At 40.7% G+C, this 21,852-nt stretch overlaps 1 protein-coding gene across 6 annotated transcripts; it reads left to right on the top strand.

Moving 5' to 3' along the window:
* Nucleotides 1-4,269: 4,269 nt before the first annotated feature.
* LOC129818994 (uncharacterized) lies at nt 4,270-21,529 on the top strand. 6 transcript variants are annotated; one of them, XM_055875427.1, is made up of 9 exons: nt 4,270-4,371; nt 6,717-7,294; nt 7,559-7,724; nt 10,062-10,299; nt 10,391-10,534; nt 13,699-13,849; nt 13,998-19,759; nt 19,923-19,972; nt 20,179-21,529. In XM_055875427.1, the coding sequence occupies exons 2-9, from the start codon at nt 6,745-6,747 to the stop codon at nt 20,882-20,884; spliced, it is 7,767 nt and encodes a 2,588-aa protein (XP_055731402.1). In that variant the 5' UTR covers nt 4,270-4,371; nt 6,717-6,744; the 3' UTR covers nt 20,885-21,529. The 6 variants fall into 6 exon arrangements, with proteins under 6 accessions (XP_055731402.1, XP_055731406.1, XP_055731404.1 ...); XM_055875429.1 differs by lacking the exon at nt 4,270-4,371 and adding an exon at nt 5,261-5,443; XM_055875428.1 differs by lacking the exon at nt 4,270-4,371 and adding an exon at nt 5,261-6,173.
* The last annotated feature ends 323 nt before the right edge of the window (nt 21,530-21,852 follow it).

Genomic DNA, 21,852 nt, shown 5'->3' with positions numbered 1-21,852 from the left:
AACATCTTTGCTGTTGGGAGCTGTTCAATCACCTTGTACCAGCTTCAGTGCACGACTAAGGTGGTATTCTGGGCCGGAAGCAGTCAGTCGTTGCGTAGCAACCAATGGTCTGGTCTTTGTCTGCTCTTTGGATGACACTGCAATCGTTGACATCATTAATAACTTCACCATGCCGAGTGGCGCTGCGGTCTAAGGCACTGCATCGCAGTGCTAGAGGCGTCACTACAGACCCGGGTTCAATCCTGGGCTGTATCACAACCGGCCTTGAGCGGCAGTCGCATAGGGCGGCGCACAATTGGCCCAGCGTCGTCCGGGTTAGGGGAGGGTTTGGTAGGCCGTCATTGTAAATAAGAATTTGTTCTTAACTGACTTGCCTTGTTAAATAAATACAATTGAAAAAATAAATAGATGCCCTTATTTGCGAGGCATTGGAAAACCTCCCTGTTCTGTATGGTTGCATCTGTTTGAAATTCACTGCTCGACTGAGGGACCTTACAGATAAAGTATGGGGTACAGAGGGGAGGACGGCTCATATAAATAGCTGGAACTGAGCGAATGGAATTAAACACATTAAACACAACAAAATGTGGAAAAAGTCAAAGGTTGTGAATACTTTCTGAAGCCACTGTATGTATATGTATTTAAGTAGCTGCCATATGGCCAAAACAAAAGTGAAATATATATATATTCTAAAATTAATGTAAACAAAACATATAGTTGCAATGGACTGTCTAAACAATTAAAAATGTTATGTGGCCACCTTTGATTTATTGAAAAAAATAATATTTAATTAACCATGTCATGCATTAGAGCCTTGAATTTGTCCTCTGGTGTGACATTATAATTCATTCTAATATATAGGTTTATTCATTCCCCAATAGACAAAAACATTATTTTTACTAATTATTAGTTGCTTCTGTTTTTAAATCAGTAATTATATTCTAGAATTTAAATTTAAAAACACAATTTCCTCATCTAATGACTATAACCAAGTGTTTCCCCATTACATTTTGAATTAGATTCACAGATAAAAAATCTAGATAGAAAGCAATTTGTTTAATTGTGTATTATGTACGATGTTACCTGCCTCATGTTACCTGCCTTAACATTTTGTTCATGACAACACCTTTTTAAATGTTTATTTATTGGCCTCACTCCGTGGACAATACACAACATACAACAAAGCTGCCAATCTGTTCCGACAATGTGCTCCAGCAATGTCTTCTGTACTTCCTCATTGCAAGAGAATCCTTCCCTGTCCAATGGTGCTCAAATGCTGCCTCGTTGTTTGATCAAAGAATTGTGTCACACCATTTGGACATTGTGGTTTTGAGGACAAAATGTAATTTTTGAAATATCACAAATGGACTTGGGAACTATTGTTTCTTGAAAGAGACTTCTGTGTTATAAGTACAAGAGTAGGTGAAGGGAATTGTATTCCTGTTTTTATTAATTTATGTTAATTTAATTTCAAAGTTCCACAGTCTTCCCTGGGACAGACACAACATTGGACAATTAGCACATTTGGCTCAGAATTTTGTGAGAAAAAAACACAAACACTAGATGAATTTACTCATGAGCTATTCCAAGATTTAAAAAACAAAGCTTTTTGTAATGTCACAATTTTAACCAATTTAAATTAAGTTATATTGTGTTTGCCATTTTGTCAACCACCCATTTACATGGTAATCCATAGGTCTACCTAGTACCCACACTAATGTGTACCTATCCACACTAAATACATGTACCTGCTTTCAGAAAGTATTCAAAAACCTTGACTTATTTTGTTGTGTTACAGGCTAAATTCAAAATGGATGAAATCTGTTTTCTCTCACCCATCTACACACAATATCCCTTAATAACAAACTCAAAATATGATTTTAGACATTTTTGCTAATTTATTGAAAAATTAATATCTTATTTACATAAGAATTCATATCCTTGAGTCAATACATGTTAGAATCACATTTGTCAGCAATTACAGCTGTGAGTTTTGCCTGGGTAAGTCTCTAAGAGCTTTGCATTGTATAATATTGTCGATTTGCTAGACATCCATTTTCAAGTCATGCCATAGATTATCAAGCCGATTTACGTCAAAACTGTAACTGGGTCATACAGGAACATTCCATGTCATCTTGGTAAGCAACTCCAGTGTATTTTTGGCCTTGTGTATTAGGTTATTGTTCTGCTGAAAGGTGAATTTGTCTTCCAGTATTTGTTGGAAAGCAGACTGAACCAAGTTTTCTTCTAAGATTTTGCCTGTGCTTATCTCTATTCCGATTTCTTTTATCCCCCCAAAAACTCCCTAGCCCTTGCAGATGACAAGCATACCCATAACATGATGCAGCCACCACCACGCTAGATAATATCAAGAGTGGTACTCAATGATGTGTTGGATTTGCCCCAAACATAACACTTTGTATTCAGGTCATAAAGTTAATTTCTTTGCCACATTTTTTGCAGTTTTACTTTAGTGCCTTATTGAAAACAGGATGCATGTTTTGGAATATTTTTATTATTTTTACTCTGTCATTTAGGTTAGTATTGTAAACTCTGTAACTGTTTTATAGTCACCACTGGCCTCATGGTGAAATCCCTGAGAGGTCTCCTTCCTCTCCGGCAACTGAGTTAGAAAGGACACCTGTATCTTTGTAGTGACTGGGTGTATTGATACACCATCCAAAGTGTAATTAATACCTTCACCGTGCTCAGAGGGATATTCAATATCTGCTTAAAAAATACATATTTAAAACAATAGGTGCCCTTCAACGCGAGGCATTTGAAAACCTCCAAGGTCTTTGTGGTTGAATCTGTGTTTGAAATGTACTACTCGACTGAGGGACCTTACAGATAAAGTGTAGGGTGAAAAGGGTTAGAGAGATGTGGTAGCCATTAAAAAATCATGTTAAACACTTTTAATGCACACAGAGTGAGTCCATGAAACTTATTATGTGACTTGTAAAGCAGATTTTTACACTGATTTATTTAGGATTGCCGTAACAAAGGGGTTGAATACTTATTGACTCAAGACATTTCAGCTTGACATTTTTTACCAATTTCTACAAATATTATTCCAATTTGACATTATGGGGATATTGTGTTTATGGGGATATTATGTGTAGGCCAGTGACACAAAATCTCAATTTAATCCATTTAAAATTCAGGCTGTAACACAAGAAAATGTGGAGAAAGTAAAGCGGTGTGAATACTCTCTGTAGGCACTGTAACCACTACGTAAATACACAAAAGGTCACACTATAAAGAGAGGCCTCAGTTTTGGTGCTTTTTATCACTGTACGCCCATAATTATATCACACACGCCCATCTCTAGTCAGTGTTGAGGAAGCTACTCTGAAAAAAGAGTTAACCAAGCAACCAATTACTTCACCCTGGAAGATGTTAAGCTACACTAAAGCTAGAGTTTATTTAACTAAACTTACTTTGAAAAAGTAGTTCACTACCTCGAAACTACTCTGTGAAAAATGTTCATATCTAAACCTGATATGTTATCGACTACAAATTTCAAGAACAGATCACTCTAGAATCAGATGTTAATTAACAGAATGTGCGATTTAGCTTAAACGCAAAAACTATTTTTCAAGGGAGGATTAGGCAGGTCTGATGCCGAAAAATAAAATAAATTCTTGCCTATTTCATCCATTATTTTATTTTAGCTAAAAAAGTAGAGTGTATTTCCTGTAGTTAGCTACACCGCTACATGGCTACAAAGTAATGAACTACTGAAAAAACTACCAACATTTGAATTGAGTTCAACTAACACCAAGCTACTGTAAAATGTAGTTAAATTACTAGCTGAACTACATGCAGTTAGCTACTCCCCAACACTGTCTGTAGTTGACTATTATAGCTGTTGTAATTAGCATACCACCCATGCTGTTAATGTATGTGTGTATGTCAGTGTGCTGCAGTGCTTATCCTTCAGATCAGTACATTTTCCATGATTCAACATGTAGTTTATTATAAGGGAACTATTATCAAACTATGAACAGCTATTTAACAACAATTAAAGGGCAATTGATTGTGTATTCAGTCAAAACCAAATCTGTCAGCTGTATATGAACAGGTTTGGAAAATGATGTCTTCATTTTGTTGTCTTTCAGTAGAATATATTAGTCTTTGTGGTAAGAACCTATATATGCAGCTATAGGAGGTGTGAGCTGTAGCAGTGGCGGGGACTTCCTGAGCCTTTGCAACTGAACATGTGACTTTGAGGTCAAGCCATTTCCTCCTGCAGTAACCCTATGCAGAGTGTCCCCTTAAATTGCAAGTACAAATTATATGACAGTCACATTTGAGTGACAAATCCATCTGAGACAAGCGTGAAGATTTTTATCCACAATTTTGAGTATGGTAAGAGAACAGCATGTATTCACTGCTTCAGTCATTTCCTGCTTATTTTGTATAGCTTTTTTTCATCTTTAGTGTATCTTCATTAAAAGATTAAACATGATGTATGATGGTCTAACAAAAACATTAACGTTTTACTGATGCACACTGCAGTCAGTATAAGTACAGGTCTACAGTTTGTCTTGAGATGGGATGATTTATGGAGAGGTGCTTAACCAACATGTGACAAGGTGCAACCAAAAATTAGAGCATTTGGAAGGAAAAGGTACAACGCTCACTCAAAACGTGATGTTTGATTTTGTAACTCAAGTTTAAAACATGAATTAGAAAATAAAACATCAGGTTTTTAATTGTGAAGCGAGTATCGTGTCTATTCCTTCCAAGTAATTTCAAATCAAGTTGTTTACGTAGCATGTTACAAATACAATCGATGTCGACTAACAGTGAAATGCTTATGGCCCTTCCCAACAATGCAGAGAAAAATAATTGAAAAATAATAATAAATACACAATGAGTAACAATAACTTGGCTATATACACGGGGTACCAGTACCGAGTTGTTGTGCAGGTGTATGAGGTAATTGAGGTAGATATATACATATAGGTAGGGATAAAGTGACTAGGCAACGGCATAGATAATAGTAGCGGCAGATAAACAGTAAAAGCAGCGTATGTGATGAATCAAAAGAGTTAGTGCAAAAAGGGCTCAATAAAGATAGTGTGGGTAGTCTGGGTGAAACAGTTTCATTCCAGTTTCAACCAGCCTCATAGATGAAGCTGTTGGAATGCATGCCTCAAAGTTCATGGTCGAAAAGTATTCAGGAAGAACAAGTGTAAAAAAAAAAAAACTGCAAAACTTGTTTGCCGTCTGATTGTCAAAGAACAGTCTGTGCAGTACTTGTTTCATACACATGGAACAAGTCCTGTGAGGCAGAGCTCACTTTCGACATTTCCAGTTTAAAAAAACGACTGCTTACTTCTTCATTTCAGCGTTGGATGTCTGTTTTGACTGGATTACCTACTTCTTCATATTTTCGGGAGAATTGTTTACTTTGGTTATAATATCTAATTTAAAGGTAACAGTCTCTAAAGACTGCAGAACTTTTTTGTTGTGATTTCTGTTTTTGAGTGGTTCCTTGCATCAGAGGCTATTTGAGAAGGCTCACACACAGGTCGATATCACTGTTCCATTTCCAGAGATATTTTTCAACAGGTTTTGGAGCAGATTTGTGTGATAGCAGATTTGTTGCTCAATACATAGAAGCAAACCTTTGATTTGACTTTAAAGCAAGTATACCCTTACGGAAAAACCACATGATTTTCACATGTGAACACATGTGAAGTGTTCCAAAAACATGTTTTCATGTGATCTTATGTGAAGGTAATGTGATAATATGTAAAGCAACATGTGAAATCGCATGAAGTGTTCCAAAAACACATGTTTTCACATGACTTCAAGTGTGACATTTCATGTGAAAGCATGTGATTTTCCACTTGTGAAGTCATGTGGTTTTTCTGTAAGTGTAGTTTACGATCTGTCTGTATTCACCAATTTGACTTATTACCACAGTTATAGACAGTGTTGTACAACCTTTGGCCTCAAGTTGAATCTGTCAAGTTGAATCTGTTTTGCTCCAAATACTTGTCTGTATATGGTCACGTGGGCCACATGATGTTAAAACAAGCAAATGAGGGCTGAGAGACTTATCAGAAGGGAAGGTTAAAGGTCAACTGAGACAACACAGTGACTTTGGATACACCATATATGTTCCAGGAATGGGTAGACTCTGACATTATTGAGACCGGGTGAGATATTAGAACTACACATATTTACATTCAGATTCTGATCCGCTCAAGCATGTGCCAGTAACTTTGCCCTCGACAAGGAAGAAAAACAAAATTATTTGCGTGAGCTAAGGTAGATCATCGAACAATCTGAGAGATAAGGTTGCCATTTCGGGCTCCTTGTTATTCTGCTGTGAATCCAGTACTTTATAAATCAGTACAGTATATTATATCTCGATGAATGAGGGTAAATACCACCACTGAACACGAATGGATATGCAAACCGTAAGTATACCTGAGCATTGGCACCAGTCTTTGTTTGGAAATGGGGAGGAAGGTTGACTTCACAACATACTAATTTGGCGGTTGCTGCTGGACTTTTTTTGAATGCTTGCACAATCAAGTTCTCATGTTACTCAGAAATGGGGAAGTGTGCCTCATACAAATACATGCCTTGACAGCATTCCAGATTGAGAAAATACAAAATGGTGTTTAACAGTTTTTGTAGTAAGAAGAAGTTGTTCGGTCCTCTTGGCTGTGATCTGATGTGTGGACTTTTAACAGGGTGATGATTCTGGATTAGGCCAGCACCATGGAGACACTCGGTAGCAAGAGAGAGATGGCACTTCCATCCCAAAGCTCTTCCCAGGCAATAGGAGCTCCGACCGTGAGCTCTTCCCAGGAAATAGGAGCTCCGACCGTGAGCTCTTCCCAGGAAATAGGAACTCCGACCCTGAGCTCTTCCCAGGCAATAGGAGCTCTGACCCTGAGCTCTTCCCAGGCAATAGGAACTCCGACCCTGAGCTCTTCCCAGGCAATAGGAGCTCTGACCCTGAGCTCTTCCCAGGTAATAGGAGCTCCGACCCTGAGCTCTTCCCAGGCAATAGGAGCTCTGACCGTGAGCTCTTCCCAGGCAATAGGAGCTCCGACCGTGAGCTCTTCCCAGGTAATAGGAGCTCCGACCCTGAGCTCTTCCCAGGCAATAGGAACTCTGACCCTGAGCTCTTCCCAGGCAATAGGAACTCCGACCGTGAGCTCTTCCCAGGTAATAGGAGCTCCGACCCTGAGCTCTTCCCAGGCAATAGGAACTCCGCCCCTGAGGAATTTCACCATTCCCAGGAGGAAGAGGGGAGATGGAAAAGGTATTAGAAACTTATAATCACATTCAGAACCCATGTCAATATAATCTGAATAATATAATCGGATAGCTCATAAAGTCAGTGCCACTCCCTACAATGATTTTAGCACTTGAAAAAGTGTGATATAAATTAAATTTATTATCAACAATAACAATAATGCTAAAACTATTGATTTGTGAATTAAAGTTCAGAGTGTTTTTTCCATTTATTTTTGTTGGATGGTTGAATTACATTGTATCCTGTCCGTATGCATCTCTTTTTGACCAGCTCTTTTGGATGTCTGCCTCAAAGAGAGCAGGGACTATAGTCTGATACAGACAACTCTGAATGAGTCCCGATTGGACATGGGCAAGGAGATATCCCTCAGCTGGCAGTGGGATGATGTCACGCTAATACACAACGAGGAGCTTCTGCGAGAGTTCTCTGAAAAAAGGTGACAATCAACATGTTGTTCAATGGCGTTAGTGCATATCTTCACAAGAACTGCATGCATGTGCTATATGCATATACAACTCTGTACTGAAACATGATATGAATATGTACATCAGTGGAAGCTCCTGAGGAGAGGAAGGCTCATAATAATGGCTGGAATCGAACCAATGGAATGGTAATCTAATATCCTGTTATATTGCTTTGTTATCATCCTCTAAAGAGGGTGTTGTTATCCCCTATCAAGTAGAGGGTGTTGTTATCCCCTATCAAGTAGAGGGTGTTGTTATCCCCTATCAAGTAGAGGGTGTTGTTATCCCCTATCAAGTAGAGGGTGTTGTTATCCCCTATCAAGTAGAGGGTGTTGTTATCCCCTATCAAGTAGAGGGTGTTGTTATCCCCTATCAAGTAGAGGGTGTTGTTATCCCCTATCAAGTAGAGGGTGTTGTTATCCCCTATCAAGTAGAGGGTGTTGTTATCCCCTATCAAGTAGAGGGTGTTGTTATCCCCTATCAAGTAGAGGATGTTGTTATCCCCTATCAAGTAGAGGGTATTGTTATCCCCTATCAAGTAGAGGGTGTTGTTATCCCCTATCAAGTAGAGGGTGTTGCTATCCCCTATCAAGTAGAGGGTGTTGCTATCCCCTATCAAGTAGAGGGTGTTGTTATCCCCTATCAAGTAGAGGGTGTTGTTATCCCCTATCAAGTAGAGGGTGTTGTTATCCCCTATCAAGTAGAGGGTGTTGTTATCCCCTATCAAGTAGAGGGTGTTGTTATCCCCTATCAAGTAGAGGGTGTTGTTATCCCCTATCAAGTAGAGGGTGTTGTTATCCCCTATCAAGTAGAGGGTGTTGTTATCCCCTATCAAGTAGATGATGTTGTTATCCCCTATCAAGTAGAGGGTATTGTTATCCCCTATCAAGTAGAGGGTGTTGTTATCCCCTATCAAGTAGAGGGTGTTGCTATCCCCTATCAAGTAGAGGGTGTTGTTATCCCCTATCAAGTAGAGGGTGTTGTTATCCCCTATCAAGTAGAGGGTGTTGTTATCCCCTATCAAGTAGAGGGTGTTGTTATCCCCTATCAAGTAGAGGGTGTTGCTATCCCCTATCAAGTAGAGGGTGTTGTTATCCCCTATCAAGTAGAGGGTGTTGTTATCCCCTATCAAGTAGAGGGTGTTGTTATCCCCTATCAAGTAGAGGGTGTTGTTATCCCCTATCAAGTAGAGGGTGTTGTTATCCCCTATCAAGTAGAGGGTGTTGTTATCCCCTATCAAGTAGAGCACAGGTGTCAAACTCATTCCACGGAGGGCCGAGTGTCTGCGGGTTTTCGCTACTCCCTTGTACTTGATTGATGAATTAACATCACTAATTAGTTAGGAACTCCCCACACCTGGTTGTCTAGGGCTTTATTGAAAGGAAAAAACAAAAACCTGCAGACACTAGGCCCTCCGTGGAATGAGTTTGACACCCCTGAAGTAGAGGGTGTTGTTATCCCCTATCAAGTAGAGGGTGTTGTTATCCCAAATCAAGTAGAGGGTGTTGTTATCCCCTATCAAGTAGAGGGTGTTGTTATCCCCTATCAAGTAGAGGGTGTTGTTATCCCCTATCAAGTAGAGGGTGTTGTTATCCCCTATCAAGTAGAGGGTGTTGTTATCCCCTATCAAGTAGAGGGTGTTGTTATCCCCTATCAAGTAGAGGGTGTTGTTATCCCCTATCAAGTAGAGGGTGTTGTTATCCCAAATCAAGTAGAGGGTGTTGTTATCCCCTATCAAGTAGAGGGTGTTGTTATCCCAAATCAAGTAGAGGGTGTTGTTATCCCCTATCAAGTAGAGGGTGTTGTTATCCCCTATCAAGTAGAGGGTGTTGTTATCCCCTATCAAGTAGAGGGTGTTGTTATCCCCTATCAAGTAGAGGGTGTTGTTATCCCCTATCAAGTAGAGGGTGTTGTTATCCCCTATCAAGTAGAGGGTGTTGTTATCCCCTATCAAGTAGAGGGTGTTGTTATCCCCTATCAAGTAGAGGGTGTTGTTATCCCCTATCAAGTAGAGGGTGTTGTTATCCCCTATCAAGTAGAGGGTGTTGTTATCCCCTATCAAGTAGAGGGTGTTGTTATCCCCTATCAAGTAGAGGGTGTTGCTATCCCCTATCAAGTAGAGGGTTGTTATCCCAAATCAAGTGTTCTCTTTGAAGTTGAAGTATGCCTGTGTGTGGAAATTGCACATTCACTAATATATGTAGAATCACTAATATATGTAGAGTTGGTGTTATATTTAATTTCAGAACAGTGTGTGATACATCTAACCCTGTCGACCAGTCATTTGCTTTCATGTTCCTATTTCTCAGATCTGAAATGCGTTTAAAGGATAGACACGTCAGAGAAATGGAGGAGAGGTTCTGTTTTTTAGTCACCTCTGACCAAAAAGCTCATCAAATGTATCAACACGGACTGAAGGTTGAGAACACGGATCAACACTCTCTGGGAAACCCGTCATATGGAGTCTATTTGCACAGGCACGCTGATGTGGCCCTGAAAAATATCAGCACCAACACCCCTGCTGGAATAATCCTCATCATTTTCAAGGTTAGATGGTAATAGTCATCAATATGATAATTGTTATTATTTCTATTCATTAAGCAGGTAAAACATACGTTTTTGCTTTTTTTCTCCGTAGGTTCTCTTTGGCAAGGTGAAAAAAGTACATCCATGTTATGGAAGGAACAGCACACATGATCCAACGGTGAATTACGATTGTCACGTGTCCAAAGACCCCGCTGTCCCGAGGGACAGCTTGTCTCAGCAAGTTTTGAGCTCGTCGGTAAGTTTGCACCTTTAGTGGCCTGGCTGGTCTAGTGGTAATGCCGCAGCCTCCAGCACACAAATCTACAGTGTCTGCATTAGTTCAAATCCCACTTGCTGCCCTTTGACACAACCTCTTGTCTATCTTTCCCCACTGTCATTCTCTATCTTTTATATAATATACACTATACATTCAGAAGTATGTGGACACCCCTTCAAATGAGTGGATTTGGCTATTTCAGCAACACCCGTTTGCTGACAGTTGTATAAAATTGCATACACAGCCAAGCAATCTCCAGAGACAAACATTGGCAGTGGAACGGCCTCAGCAGCGAAGTGGTAGGCCACACAAGCTCACAGAACGGGACCGGTAAGTGCTGATGTGTGAAGCGCGTAAAAATCGTCTGTCCTCGATTGCAACCCTGAATACCGAGTTCCAAACTGCCTCTGAAAGCAACATCAGCACAAGAACTGTTTGTCGGGCGCTTCCTGAAATGGGTTTCCATGGCCGAGCAGCCGCACACAAGCCTAAAATCAGCATGTGCAATGCCAAGCATCGGCGTGGGGTAAAGCTTGCCGCCATTGGACTCTGGAGCAGTGGAAACGCGTTCTTTGGAGTGATGAATCACGCTTCACCATCTGGCAGTCCGACGGACGAATATGGGTTTGGCGGATGTCAAGAGAACGCTACCTGCCCGAATGCATAGTGCCAACTGTAAAGTTTGGTGGAGGAGGAATAATGGTCTGGGGCTGTTTTTCATGATTCAGGCTAGGCCCCTTAGTTCCAGTGAAGGGAAATCTTAACGCTACAGCATTCAATGACATTCTAGATGATTCTGTGCTTTTGGAGAAGGCCCTTTCCTGTTTCATCATGACAATGCCCCCGTGCAGAAAGCGAGGTCCATACAGAAATGTTTTGTCGAGATGGATGTGGAAGAACTTGACTGGCCTGCACAGAGCCCTGACCTCAACCCCATCGAACACCTTTGGGAGGAATTGGAACGTCGACTGCGAGCCAGGTCTAATCACCCAACATCAGTGCCTGACCTCACTAATGCTCTTATGGCTGAATGGAAGCAAGTCCATGCAGCAATGTTCCAACATCTAGTGGAAAGCCTTCCCAGAAGAGTGGAGTCTGTTATAGAGCAGAGGGAGGACCAACTCCATATTAATGCCCATGATTTTGGAATGTTCGATGGAGCAGGTGTCCACATACTTTTGGTCATGTAGTGTAAATACACACATACAGTATGTACGGTGCCAGTCAAAAGTTTGGAAAAGGGGGTTTTCTTTTTACTATTTTCTACATTGTAGAATCATAGTGAAGACATCAAAACTATGAAATAACACATATGGAATCATGTAGTAACCAAAAAAAGTGTTAAAATATATTTTTGATTTTAGATTCTTCAAAGTAGCCACTCTTTGCATTGACAGCTTTGCACACTCTTGGCATTCTCTCAACCAGCTTCACCTGGAATGCTTTTCAAACAGTCTTGAAGGACTTCCTACATATGCTGAGCACTTGTTGGCTGCTTTTCCTTCAATCTGCGGTCCAACTCATCCCAAACCATCCCAAACCAGCTACACTAGAAATAACATCTGCTAAACACGTGTATTTGATTGATTGAAAAAACAAAAATCTCAAATTTGGACTGATCAGACCGAAGGACAGATTTCCACCGGGCTAATGTCCATTGCTCGTGTTTCTTGGCCCAAGTAAGTCTCTTCTTCTTATTGGTGTCCTTTAGTAGTGGTTTCTTTGCAGCAATTCAACCATGAAGGCCTGATTCATGCAGTCTCCTCTGAACAGTTGATGTTGTGATGTGTCTGTTACTTGAAATCTGTGAAGCATTTATTTGGGCTGCAATTTCTGAGGCTGGTAACTCCAATGAATTTATCCTCTGCAGCAGAGGTAACTATGGGTCTTCCTTTCCTGTGGTGGTTCTCATGAGAGCCAGTTTCATCATAGCGCTTGATGGTTTTTGCGACAGCACTTGAAGAAAAGTTCAGAGTTTTTGAAATGTTCCGTATTGACTGACCTTCATATCTTAAAGTAATGATGGACTGTTGTTTCTCTTTGCTTATTTGAGCTGTTCTTGACATAATATAGAATTGGTCTTTTACCAAATAGGGCTATCTTCTGTATACCACCCGTACCTTGTCACAACACAACTGATTGGCTCAAACGCATTAAGAAGGAAAGAAATTCCACAAATTAACTTTTAACAAGGCACACCTGTTAAATGAAATACATTCCAGGTGACTACCAGGAGAATGCCAAGAGTTTGCAAAACTGTCATCAAAGCAAAGGGTGGCTTCTTTGAAGAATCTAAAATATATTTTGATTTGTTTAACACTTTTTTGGTTACTACATGATTCCATATGTGTTATTTCATAGTTATGTTGTCTTCACTATTATTCTACAATGTAGATAATAGCAAAAATAAAGAAAAACCATTGAAGGAGTAGGTGTGGTCAAACTTATGACTGGTACTGTATGTATGTATGTGTAAATATATAGTTCCTAATGTTTTGTACACTCATATATATATATATGTATATATATATATATATATATATATATGAGTGAGTGTACAAATCATTAGGAATGTCTTCCTAATATTGAGTTGCACCCCCTGTCGAAAGCATTCAGCAGGGATGCTGGCCTATGTTGACTCCAATCCTTCCCACAGTTGTGTGAAGTTGGCTGGATGTCCTTTGGGTGGTGGACCATTGTTGATACACACAAGAAACTGTTGAGCATTAAAAACCCAGCAGTGTTGCAGTTCTTGACACACTCAAACCAGTGTGCATGGCACCTACTACCATACCCTGTTCAAAGGCACTTAAATCTTTTGTCTTGCCCATTCACCCTCTGAATGGAACACAATCCATGTCTCAACTATCTCCTTCTTTAACCCGTCTCCTCCCCTTCATCTACACTAATTGAAGTGGATTTAACAGGTGAAATCAATAAGGGATCATAACTTTAACCTGGATTCACCGGGTCTGTCTATGTCATGGAAAGAGCAGGTGTTCCTAATGTTTTGTACACTCTGTGTGTGTGTATATAGAGTATATAAATATATTTGAAAGTTCACTCCTTTAGAGAAAGCTGCTCTTAGTCATGACTTGATGTGTGACCATATGACCATGACTTGACACATTCTCTGTTCACAGGTGTTCCTGTTTGACTACAATGAAAACCAGGAGCTCAAACAGAGACCAAGGCAATGTTTGCCATATGCTATGGTTTCATTGGTTCCTTCTGTAAATTCTTCTCCGACTAGCACTCTAGTTCCATCTGTAAAACTGGGGCCAAAGACAAAGGGTATGGAATTACAATAACCAGATTGTGTTTAAATGACTAGATTCATTCCAGCATATTCATCATCACCTGATGATCCATGTTTTATATTTAATATACACAAACTATAGGCTATGTAGTATTAATAATTGTTTTGTTTCATCTATCCTAGATTCAGCAGCATGTTTGGAGACCTGCACCGTGGCTCAAAGAGTGGGTAGAGGTCAGAATGCGACTGTGACATTCAAACATTTTGGGACAACTGAAAGTCCATTGCCTGGATACAGATCTCAGGGATTTGGAACAAACCCCCCATTTCAAAGAGGTGATCAACATAACTTCCAAAACATTACTTCAATCCCAAACCAATTGTATCACGATGGAAGTAACCAACCCCCACCGCCTCCACTACACATTAGTCCCTGTGACCAGCCCCCACCGCCTCCACTACACATTAGTCCCTGCGACCAGCCCCCACCGCCTCCATCGCCCTTGAGTCCCTGCGACCAGTCCCCACCGCCCATTAGTCCCTGCGACCAACCTCCAGCACCCCTTAGTTCCTGTGTCCAACTTCTACCACCTTTTAGTTCCTGTGTCAAGCCCCCACCGCCTCCACTACTCTTTAGTTCCTGTGTCCAACTTCCACCACTATTTAGTCCCTGCGACCAGCCCCCACCACCCTTTAGTTCCTGCGACCAGCCCCCACCACCCTTTAGTTCCTGCGACCAGCCCCCACCACCCTTTAGTTCCTGGGCTCCTCCTTTACCACAACCATTCACTGGTTCAATTACCTTCTTGGAAGACAATGGACAGGTTACTGACCCTATACATTTACAGATCCCAAGCCATGCTGGAACAGCTCAATTTGACCATAATAAACCCCACTTAGGTAACCAAGTTCAGTCTTGTCAACAAGTTTCGAACACCCCGTCCACGAACCAGGATAACTTCTGGCGACAGTCTACATCTGCAACAGGTGCATTGGAACCATGCTCTACTATAGTTTATTCTTCACGTGTGATTAAGGATCCCAGATTGTCGGCACGAGAAACTAACAACATGCAGAGATCGATTTCAATGGAGTCAGAGAGCGGTCAACAAACAGGTACCTCTGTCTGCATATTGACCGTGAAGCCAGAGCATAAGAATCTCCAAAATGTACCAAAACAGGAGAAAAATCTCAGGGAAAGTGGAAAAAAGAATGATCCAAAACCATGCCAGCCTGATACACCAATAGATTGTTCTACTACTACTTTGGTGAATATTTCAGCTCCATCCTCTGTGATACCTACAACTGAGAATCAGCCATCGTCTAGAATGCTTAAAATGAAGTTCCAGAAGTATTCTCCATATTTTTATCTGACCAAAGAGGAGAGGAAGGCAAAAATTGGTTCTCTACAACATCTGTCATTTGATGAGAAAAAGACATTATTAGAGAGAACCAATTTTTATGCGACTTATTTTCAGAAGTCCAGGTGTCTACTCAATCAAAATGACAAGGTCACCACAGTCGACCCTGGGCGGCTATGTAAACCAGGAAGTATAAAAAGATGCTTGTCCAGCACAGACTCAGTGGAGATGTGCAACAGTCCTCAAAAGACTCATGAGGACAGCGGTGCATACTTGCAGCAGCAGGTGAGACAACATAATCTGCCCCAGTACACCACAAATGGTGATCAGAGATCAAAACCTATCCCAGAAATGTCAGCCTATAATCCATCAATTGTCTGTGGGGCTGTGGAGGAAAACGTGGCCCTTCAACTTGAGAGGAACACAGGCAATATGGAACCAGAGGACATGAACCTTTGCAGCCCAGAACCCACCACTACATGTCTCACAGAAACGGAAGAGGATGCGCACAAAGTTACTGTGGAACCACAAGATGAAATGGCAATGAAAAATTACTCACCGATTCCATTCCATCCCCAGGCTGTCAACCAAACTGCAACCTCTGAAAGCCGGCAGGACACAGAGGTGAGGTCCAATCTTAACTCAGCAACAGAGGAAAAACCTCAGGATGCTCTAAATGTAAACTCTAATGCAAGCAAGCAGAACACAGAGGCAAGCTCCAAACCAAATTCCATAAGAGATGAAAAAAATCTAAACATTGTACCTGAAATCGCTGAGGGAAACAGACAGAGCAGAGAACTGAAGTGTGAACCAATCTTAGCAGAGAAAAAACAAACAAATGCTGTAAGTTCAGTGGATGACACAATGGCGAACGAAAATCCCTCAGAACCAAGGTGTCCAGTCATTTATGAGAGCCATACTGATATCATGGATGCTTGTGAAGAGGTTTGTGGTATGGAAACATCAGAGGAAGTTATGAGTGTCAAGGTCTTCTGTCCTGGAGTTATGTTAAGGCAAAATCATGAAAGGCTTTTACAGAAAGACAGAGAATGTTATGGAATTGGCCAACATCAACAAAATGAATCCAATACATTTTCTACCTGTGATAACTTAGCTGATAATACTGAGGAATGTCAGGCTGATGATTCAAAAGCCAAAGATACAGTCTACAGTTTCCTGTATAACAGGCTGCAACTCAGTGAGCTCTTTCTTTCACCTAATCAGCATGGATCATGCTCAATTTCTGGTAAACATTACCTTAAACCAAAATGCAAAGACAGTCCTATGGACACCAATAAATCACTCCTTCTGCCCTGCAACCCAAACCACGTAGACATCGGAGAGGGATGTAACCTTCGCATCACAATAAATGCTGATAGAGAATTGTCCGCTGTCACGGAATCACCCTCTCTGTCCAAGAGATTTTCAGTGTCAGAATGTCCTCAAGGAACTCAAGCCTCACAAACTGTACAGGAAAATGAAACGTTTAGTAACAACAGCATTATCAGTGAAAACACACCCATTGACAGTGTTCTGAAAACATCCACCTACTACACCACCTTCAACAGAGCACATGCCCGCAATGCCAAATTAATCAAAATGATGGCAGAGAAATACAAAGGGAAGGAAAATGCATCAGTGAGGATAATGAGAAATCATCAACATTCAAGAGTGAAGAAGAAATCGATTGTTGAAAAATCCACCACTGACATTCCATACTCAGAAATATCAAGAGCATCCCATAAAGTCATTACAGGTCATATGCAGATGCCATTTATGCAGAGGGGAAAAGACTGTCTGAATGTTTCCCACAAAAACTTGAAACGCAAAATCTTTTTCCCCAATAAGGTCACAAGAAATGTCAGAGAGAACAAACACAAATCATGTTTTACATTTAAATCAAAGGTTGCAGCTCACAAAATTTCAGACATCTTAAAGACCTCAACACGAGTTCCCATAAAATCTAAAAAAAGCACTATCCTGAAGATGATAATAGATTTTAGGAGAAAAAAACGTTGGGGGACATTCAATCACAACAGAATGTACAGTCAAAGGAATGTGTGCAATGCTCTTGCAAAGTATATTACTTCCAGCCCAACGTCCGATGATAATAAACGTCTGAGAGGTAATCGTTTCGAGAAGAAACATCTGAAGACACCAACGAGAGAGTTAGAAACAAATATGTCTATGAGAGATGGAAATGAAAAGATCAACGAGGAAAAGCAGATAGCTGATGCTGTCGACACAACCTTAACTTCGTCGACCATAGAGATAGTCAATGAAGAGGCTGCAAAATCTACTTCTGGGAGCACTGCGAGCAACTTTGTGGAAGACATTCAACACATTGAGGAAGTAAAGGATCTATCTAAAAGCAGAACTTGCAACGAAGGCAAGCCACATGACACAGAAACATCTCAGGAAACCCAGAGCAATTGCACTTCCCTTCAGAACAAATTACCTCCACCGAAATGCACCAATACCGTGGCTATAAATCAATACAATGAGGGAATAACTGAGTTTAAAAAACACGAGGTGGATCTGCTGAAAGAAAAGGCATTACAAGCTTATACGCACTCTATAAAAGAGGTGGAAGAGGCCAACAGTGATATGGCGCCTGCTAAAGAGATCATTTCAGCTTCTGAGAACATGGAGTTTCCCTTAGATGCTGCCATCAAGATTCTTTGCGGCAGTGAGTTAAATTCAAACACACCCAAACCACAGGAAGACATCGCTTGGGTGTTGCAGCACAAGTATGGTAAAATGGAGACAGAGAAAGCAGACACATCAGATAGAACACATTACTGCAACCCACTGGAACAAGAAGACACACCCTCCAAGGAAGTGAAACTCATCACTAGATTAAGAGATTACTTGACAAATTTTGAGTCCATAGTTAGGAACCCCGAGCCAAAAACATCAGATACACTCTGTGAAACTGCAACGAATTTGCCACAGATTTGTGAAACTATGCAGAATAATGTCAATGACCATAAAGAGAAACCAGTTCACCTGGTTGTCCTTGACAGGGTGGAGTTGCGCAATCTGAGACCTAATGCAATTCCTTTCCCAATAAAGATATGCACTTCGATTATCAACACAGACAATGGCCTGATTCATAGTAAAGAACAGGAACACAAGGAGAAAACAAGAGGGAACAAAACAAATTATTACAGCATTCCTTGCATTAGCCCTGATAGTACGTCCATGTTGGAAGTCCCTGAAAAGTCCACTCAAACTCCTATGGACAAGAATACAACTGAAGCAGAAATCTCTACAAGTGTGCCTGACATTAACCATGGGATTACAATTGCAGAAAAGTATGCCTCAAGAGAACAGCAAAGACAGGCAAATTGCACTATTGATGCAAACAACATGATCATGCTCAAAGCACTAGCAGAAATTGAACCAGAGAATTCTGAATTTTGTCAAACAAAAGAAAACACCAACCAGAAGCCAACAAGCCACATTGTAAGGTTGAACACTAAGACTTTTCATAAAAACTTCAGTGTGGCTGATATCTCAAATGCACTAAAGCATGGAGACAAAGTAGCTTCCTTGGCCGAACTTTGCCCGTTGCGAACTGAATGCAAAGTCATGATGCAGTACTTCATCTTAAACTTTGAGGAAAAACAGAATGTTGAGGTCAATAGAACTATCGTCTCAAGAGATCAGATTTTAGAGCGATATCTGGACCGTCCTCCTGTACCAATGGAACTGAAGTACGAGGCGTTGAATTCTTTTCTGGAACTGCAGATAATGATGGAGGCCTGGCAATTTGTAGATAACAAGATGCGATTTTTGAGTGGACAATCTACATTTAGGAGTCTGCTCTGGTACGATCCCACTCTGTATGGGGAACTCTTTAAAGGGAAAGTGGGATTTCAGCAGCAGTCCTCTTTATATTCATCTTTCCAACAAAGCCTCATCAACGAAGGCCCAATTGCATTGCAGAGGTACCATTTAGCTGTCTCGACATTGAATGAACAGCTGAAAAGGGCCCCAGAAATGTCTTACTACATGTATCTCAAAAGCAAAAGAGAGAGGCTGGAGATTGAGGCTGCATTACGAAACCCCTCAGACATAGAGAGTTTCTTCCTCTCTGTACCACTGTCTTGCATGGTCAATTTTGGCGACAGTGTGGAAAGTTTACAGAGGGTCCAGAGGCTTGTGACGACTTTCACAGAGACTCCTGCAGACAAATTAGAAGACGGATTCGATGTTGGAAAGGCTGAGCACCTTGCCATGGTGTTCCGATTTCTTCAGGAGAAAATCTACTATTTGAAAGCTTGCAGCAACACGATGGTCAGCAAGACGTCTTGGTTTGGCATGGAACACATCCTGTATGACGCTTCGAAGATGCTGGTGTGGAGGGACACGAAACAGGCTGGGTCAGATGAGCCGCAGGCGAAATACAAGAAAGCAAATCCACAAATTGTCTATGGGGTGACTGAATCTGGTGTCTCACTGTTGCATACAAGCGTGTCAAAGAGGACCCAGCTCATGGTTAAGACTGGGACCACAGCACAGAGATTCAGAGGTCGGAGTCGGGGGAGACCGCCTATGGAGAACACTCGCTGTGCTGAGGTTTGTTGATATATTCCCATTTTTGGGGGGTAGAAATTACACATGTATGATATCAAATAATTTAAATTGCCTTTAGTAACATGTTTCCCATGGTGAGATTTTTAAACTAGTAAAAACAGATCAATTAGACTGGGCTTTTATTGCTGTATGGTTTATTTTCCAGAAGAAATATCCTCAACATGGGTCTTTGCCGATAATAGACCTCACAAAATCGTAAGTAAATTACCATTTTTATTTGTGTCAATAAGCCAAGGAAGGGGATCACTGTTATTTCCCTTGTGTATCAGAAGCAAAACATGAATTAACACAGTAGCAATTGATATGTAATTCATACCATATTAAAGATAGCTAAATAATGGTTTGGAGGAGGGAAAATTTAAACATCTATCATCTAACTTGTTTTTCCTCTCCAATTCAAGCCCTAACAGGGATAACCCAGATGTATACCATTGGGTCAAACCCCCAAGCAACCCTGCAGCCCATTTCCAGGCTTGGACACACCAAGAAAACCTTGTCAAGAGCCAGGTAGTAAACTGGGGTGAAAGGTCACATGATACGCAAGCCATGGAGAGGAATATCCCTGCATCTTCCTTATCCCGACCTGTGCCAACATACCCTGAAATCAGGGCCTGTCTAAGGACTAGTAAAAGTGGGACAGCGCCAAACTCACAGATCCAGTTACCTGCCTCAATGGGAGGGGTGGGAAGTAAATCAGATGGGAGGCAGCAGTGGGCCGTGAGCTGGATTCCCCATAACCCCCAGAACATCCAGAACATCACAGGAAGTGATCTGAGGCCAATGCATCCTCTGTGGATTGGTGTTGGGGACAATGGTCATCCCCCCATCGGGGAGCCTGTCCTCTTAGAGCAAACTAATCTGTCTTCCTGGTCTAGTCTGCCTTCTTCTCCTCCTCCATCTGTACCAGCAGGAAATACAGCACAACAATCTCTGCACTCCCTCCCAGCTCTCACTACCACTACAAATAATTTCCCTCCCATATGTGAGCCCCTTCCTATAAATTACCCATTTTTCCTCCTGAATGGTCAGACCTATTCCACTGCCAATCCTGAATTATCCACAGCAACTCTTGATAACAGAGGGAGATTTCCTCCCTATGTAGAGTAGTGCTGCTTCTTTATCAAGTTTTATGGAACAGGTTTATAAAGCAAATAAGGACCTTTTGAAAATAAGGAAGTGCTGGTGTTTCCGTGTTTAAATACTGAACTGGATCAGGAAACAAATATCAGTCAAAAAAGAAGGAACTCGAAGGGGAGTTGGAAACAAAAGGATTGGAGTTAATTTATTTCATGTTGAATTCACTATTTTAAGTTAATTTAATTAGTTTCATGTTTGTTGTACTTTTTTTATTGTTGTAACTATTTCTTTTGTATATCATTTCAAACACGTTGTCAATTGCTGATAAGCAATATCTGATTGAAAGTGTCCTATTTTCTGACCAAAATTAATTGTATAAAGTGTTGTTAACTTATTCCTCAAAGTGGATTATATTGTTATTTTGTAATATCGAATTGTAAATAATATTATCTAAGTGTTTTGTTGAATTTTAAATACTGCTTTTGGTTATTAGCTTGTTTGTTTTACTCAGGATTTTTGTGCTTGTCATGTTTTGGCTACTGCTTGAGGCTTTGTTTTGTATTTTAGTGTCACATTGGCAAACTTAACCCTTAATAACTATTTCCCCAGCAGAATTTTTGTTGTTGTTGTGTAGGTTAACTGTCAAATAAAATATATTTGTACAAATCCATTAAATGTGGCTGCCATTTGTGCATCACAGCAACACCAACCTCAAAATAAGTAATATTTTTTAAAGATAATGTTGTTAAGCAAAACTTTTTAATATACTTCATTAGAAAGGTGCAATTATCTGTCATCTGAACTAATTTGTAATTGTTTTAACCAACTTTCTATTTATTTTGTCCTTTTTTTCCAGAGGGGGGACACAAAAACAATCCATACAAAGATAACCCCAACCCATTCCCTTCCTCAGTCCCCATCAGATTCTGTTCCAGTTAAAGGGTTGCTCAGATTCAATAGTTCTGTGGACCATACTTTTTAAATAATGGCTAACTCAG

This window comes from Salvelinus fontinalis, chromosome 21 (genome assembly GCF_029448725.1).
Source record: "Salvelinus fontinalis isolate EN_2023a chromosome 21, ASM2944872v1, whole genome shotgun sequence".
Taxonomy (NCBI): domain Eukaryota; kingdom Metazoa; phylum Chordata; class Actinopteri; order Salmoniformes; family Salmonidae; genus Salvelinus; species Salvelinus fontinalis.
The sequence above is the reverse complement of the archived record's forward strand: the minus strand, read 5'-3'. Positions and strand labels throughout refer to the sequence as shown.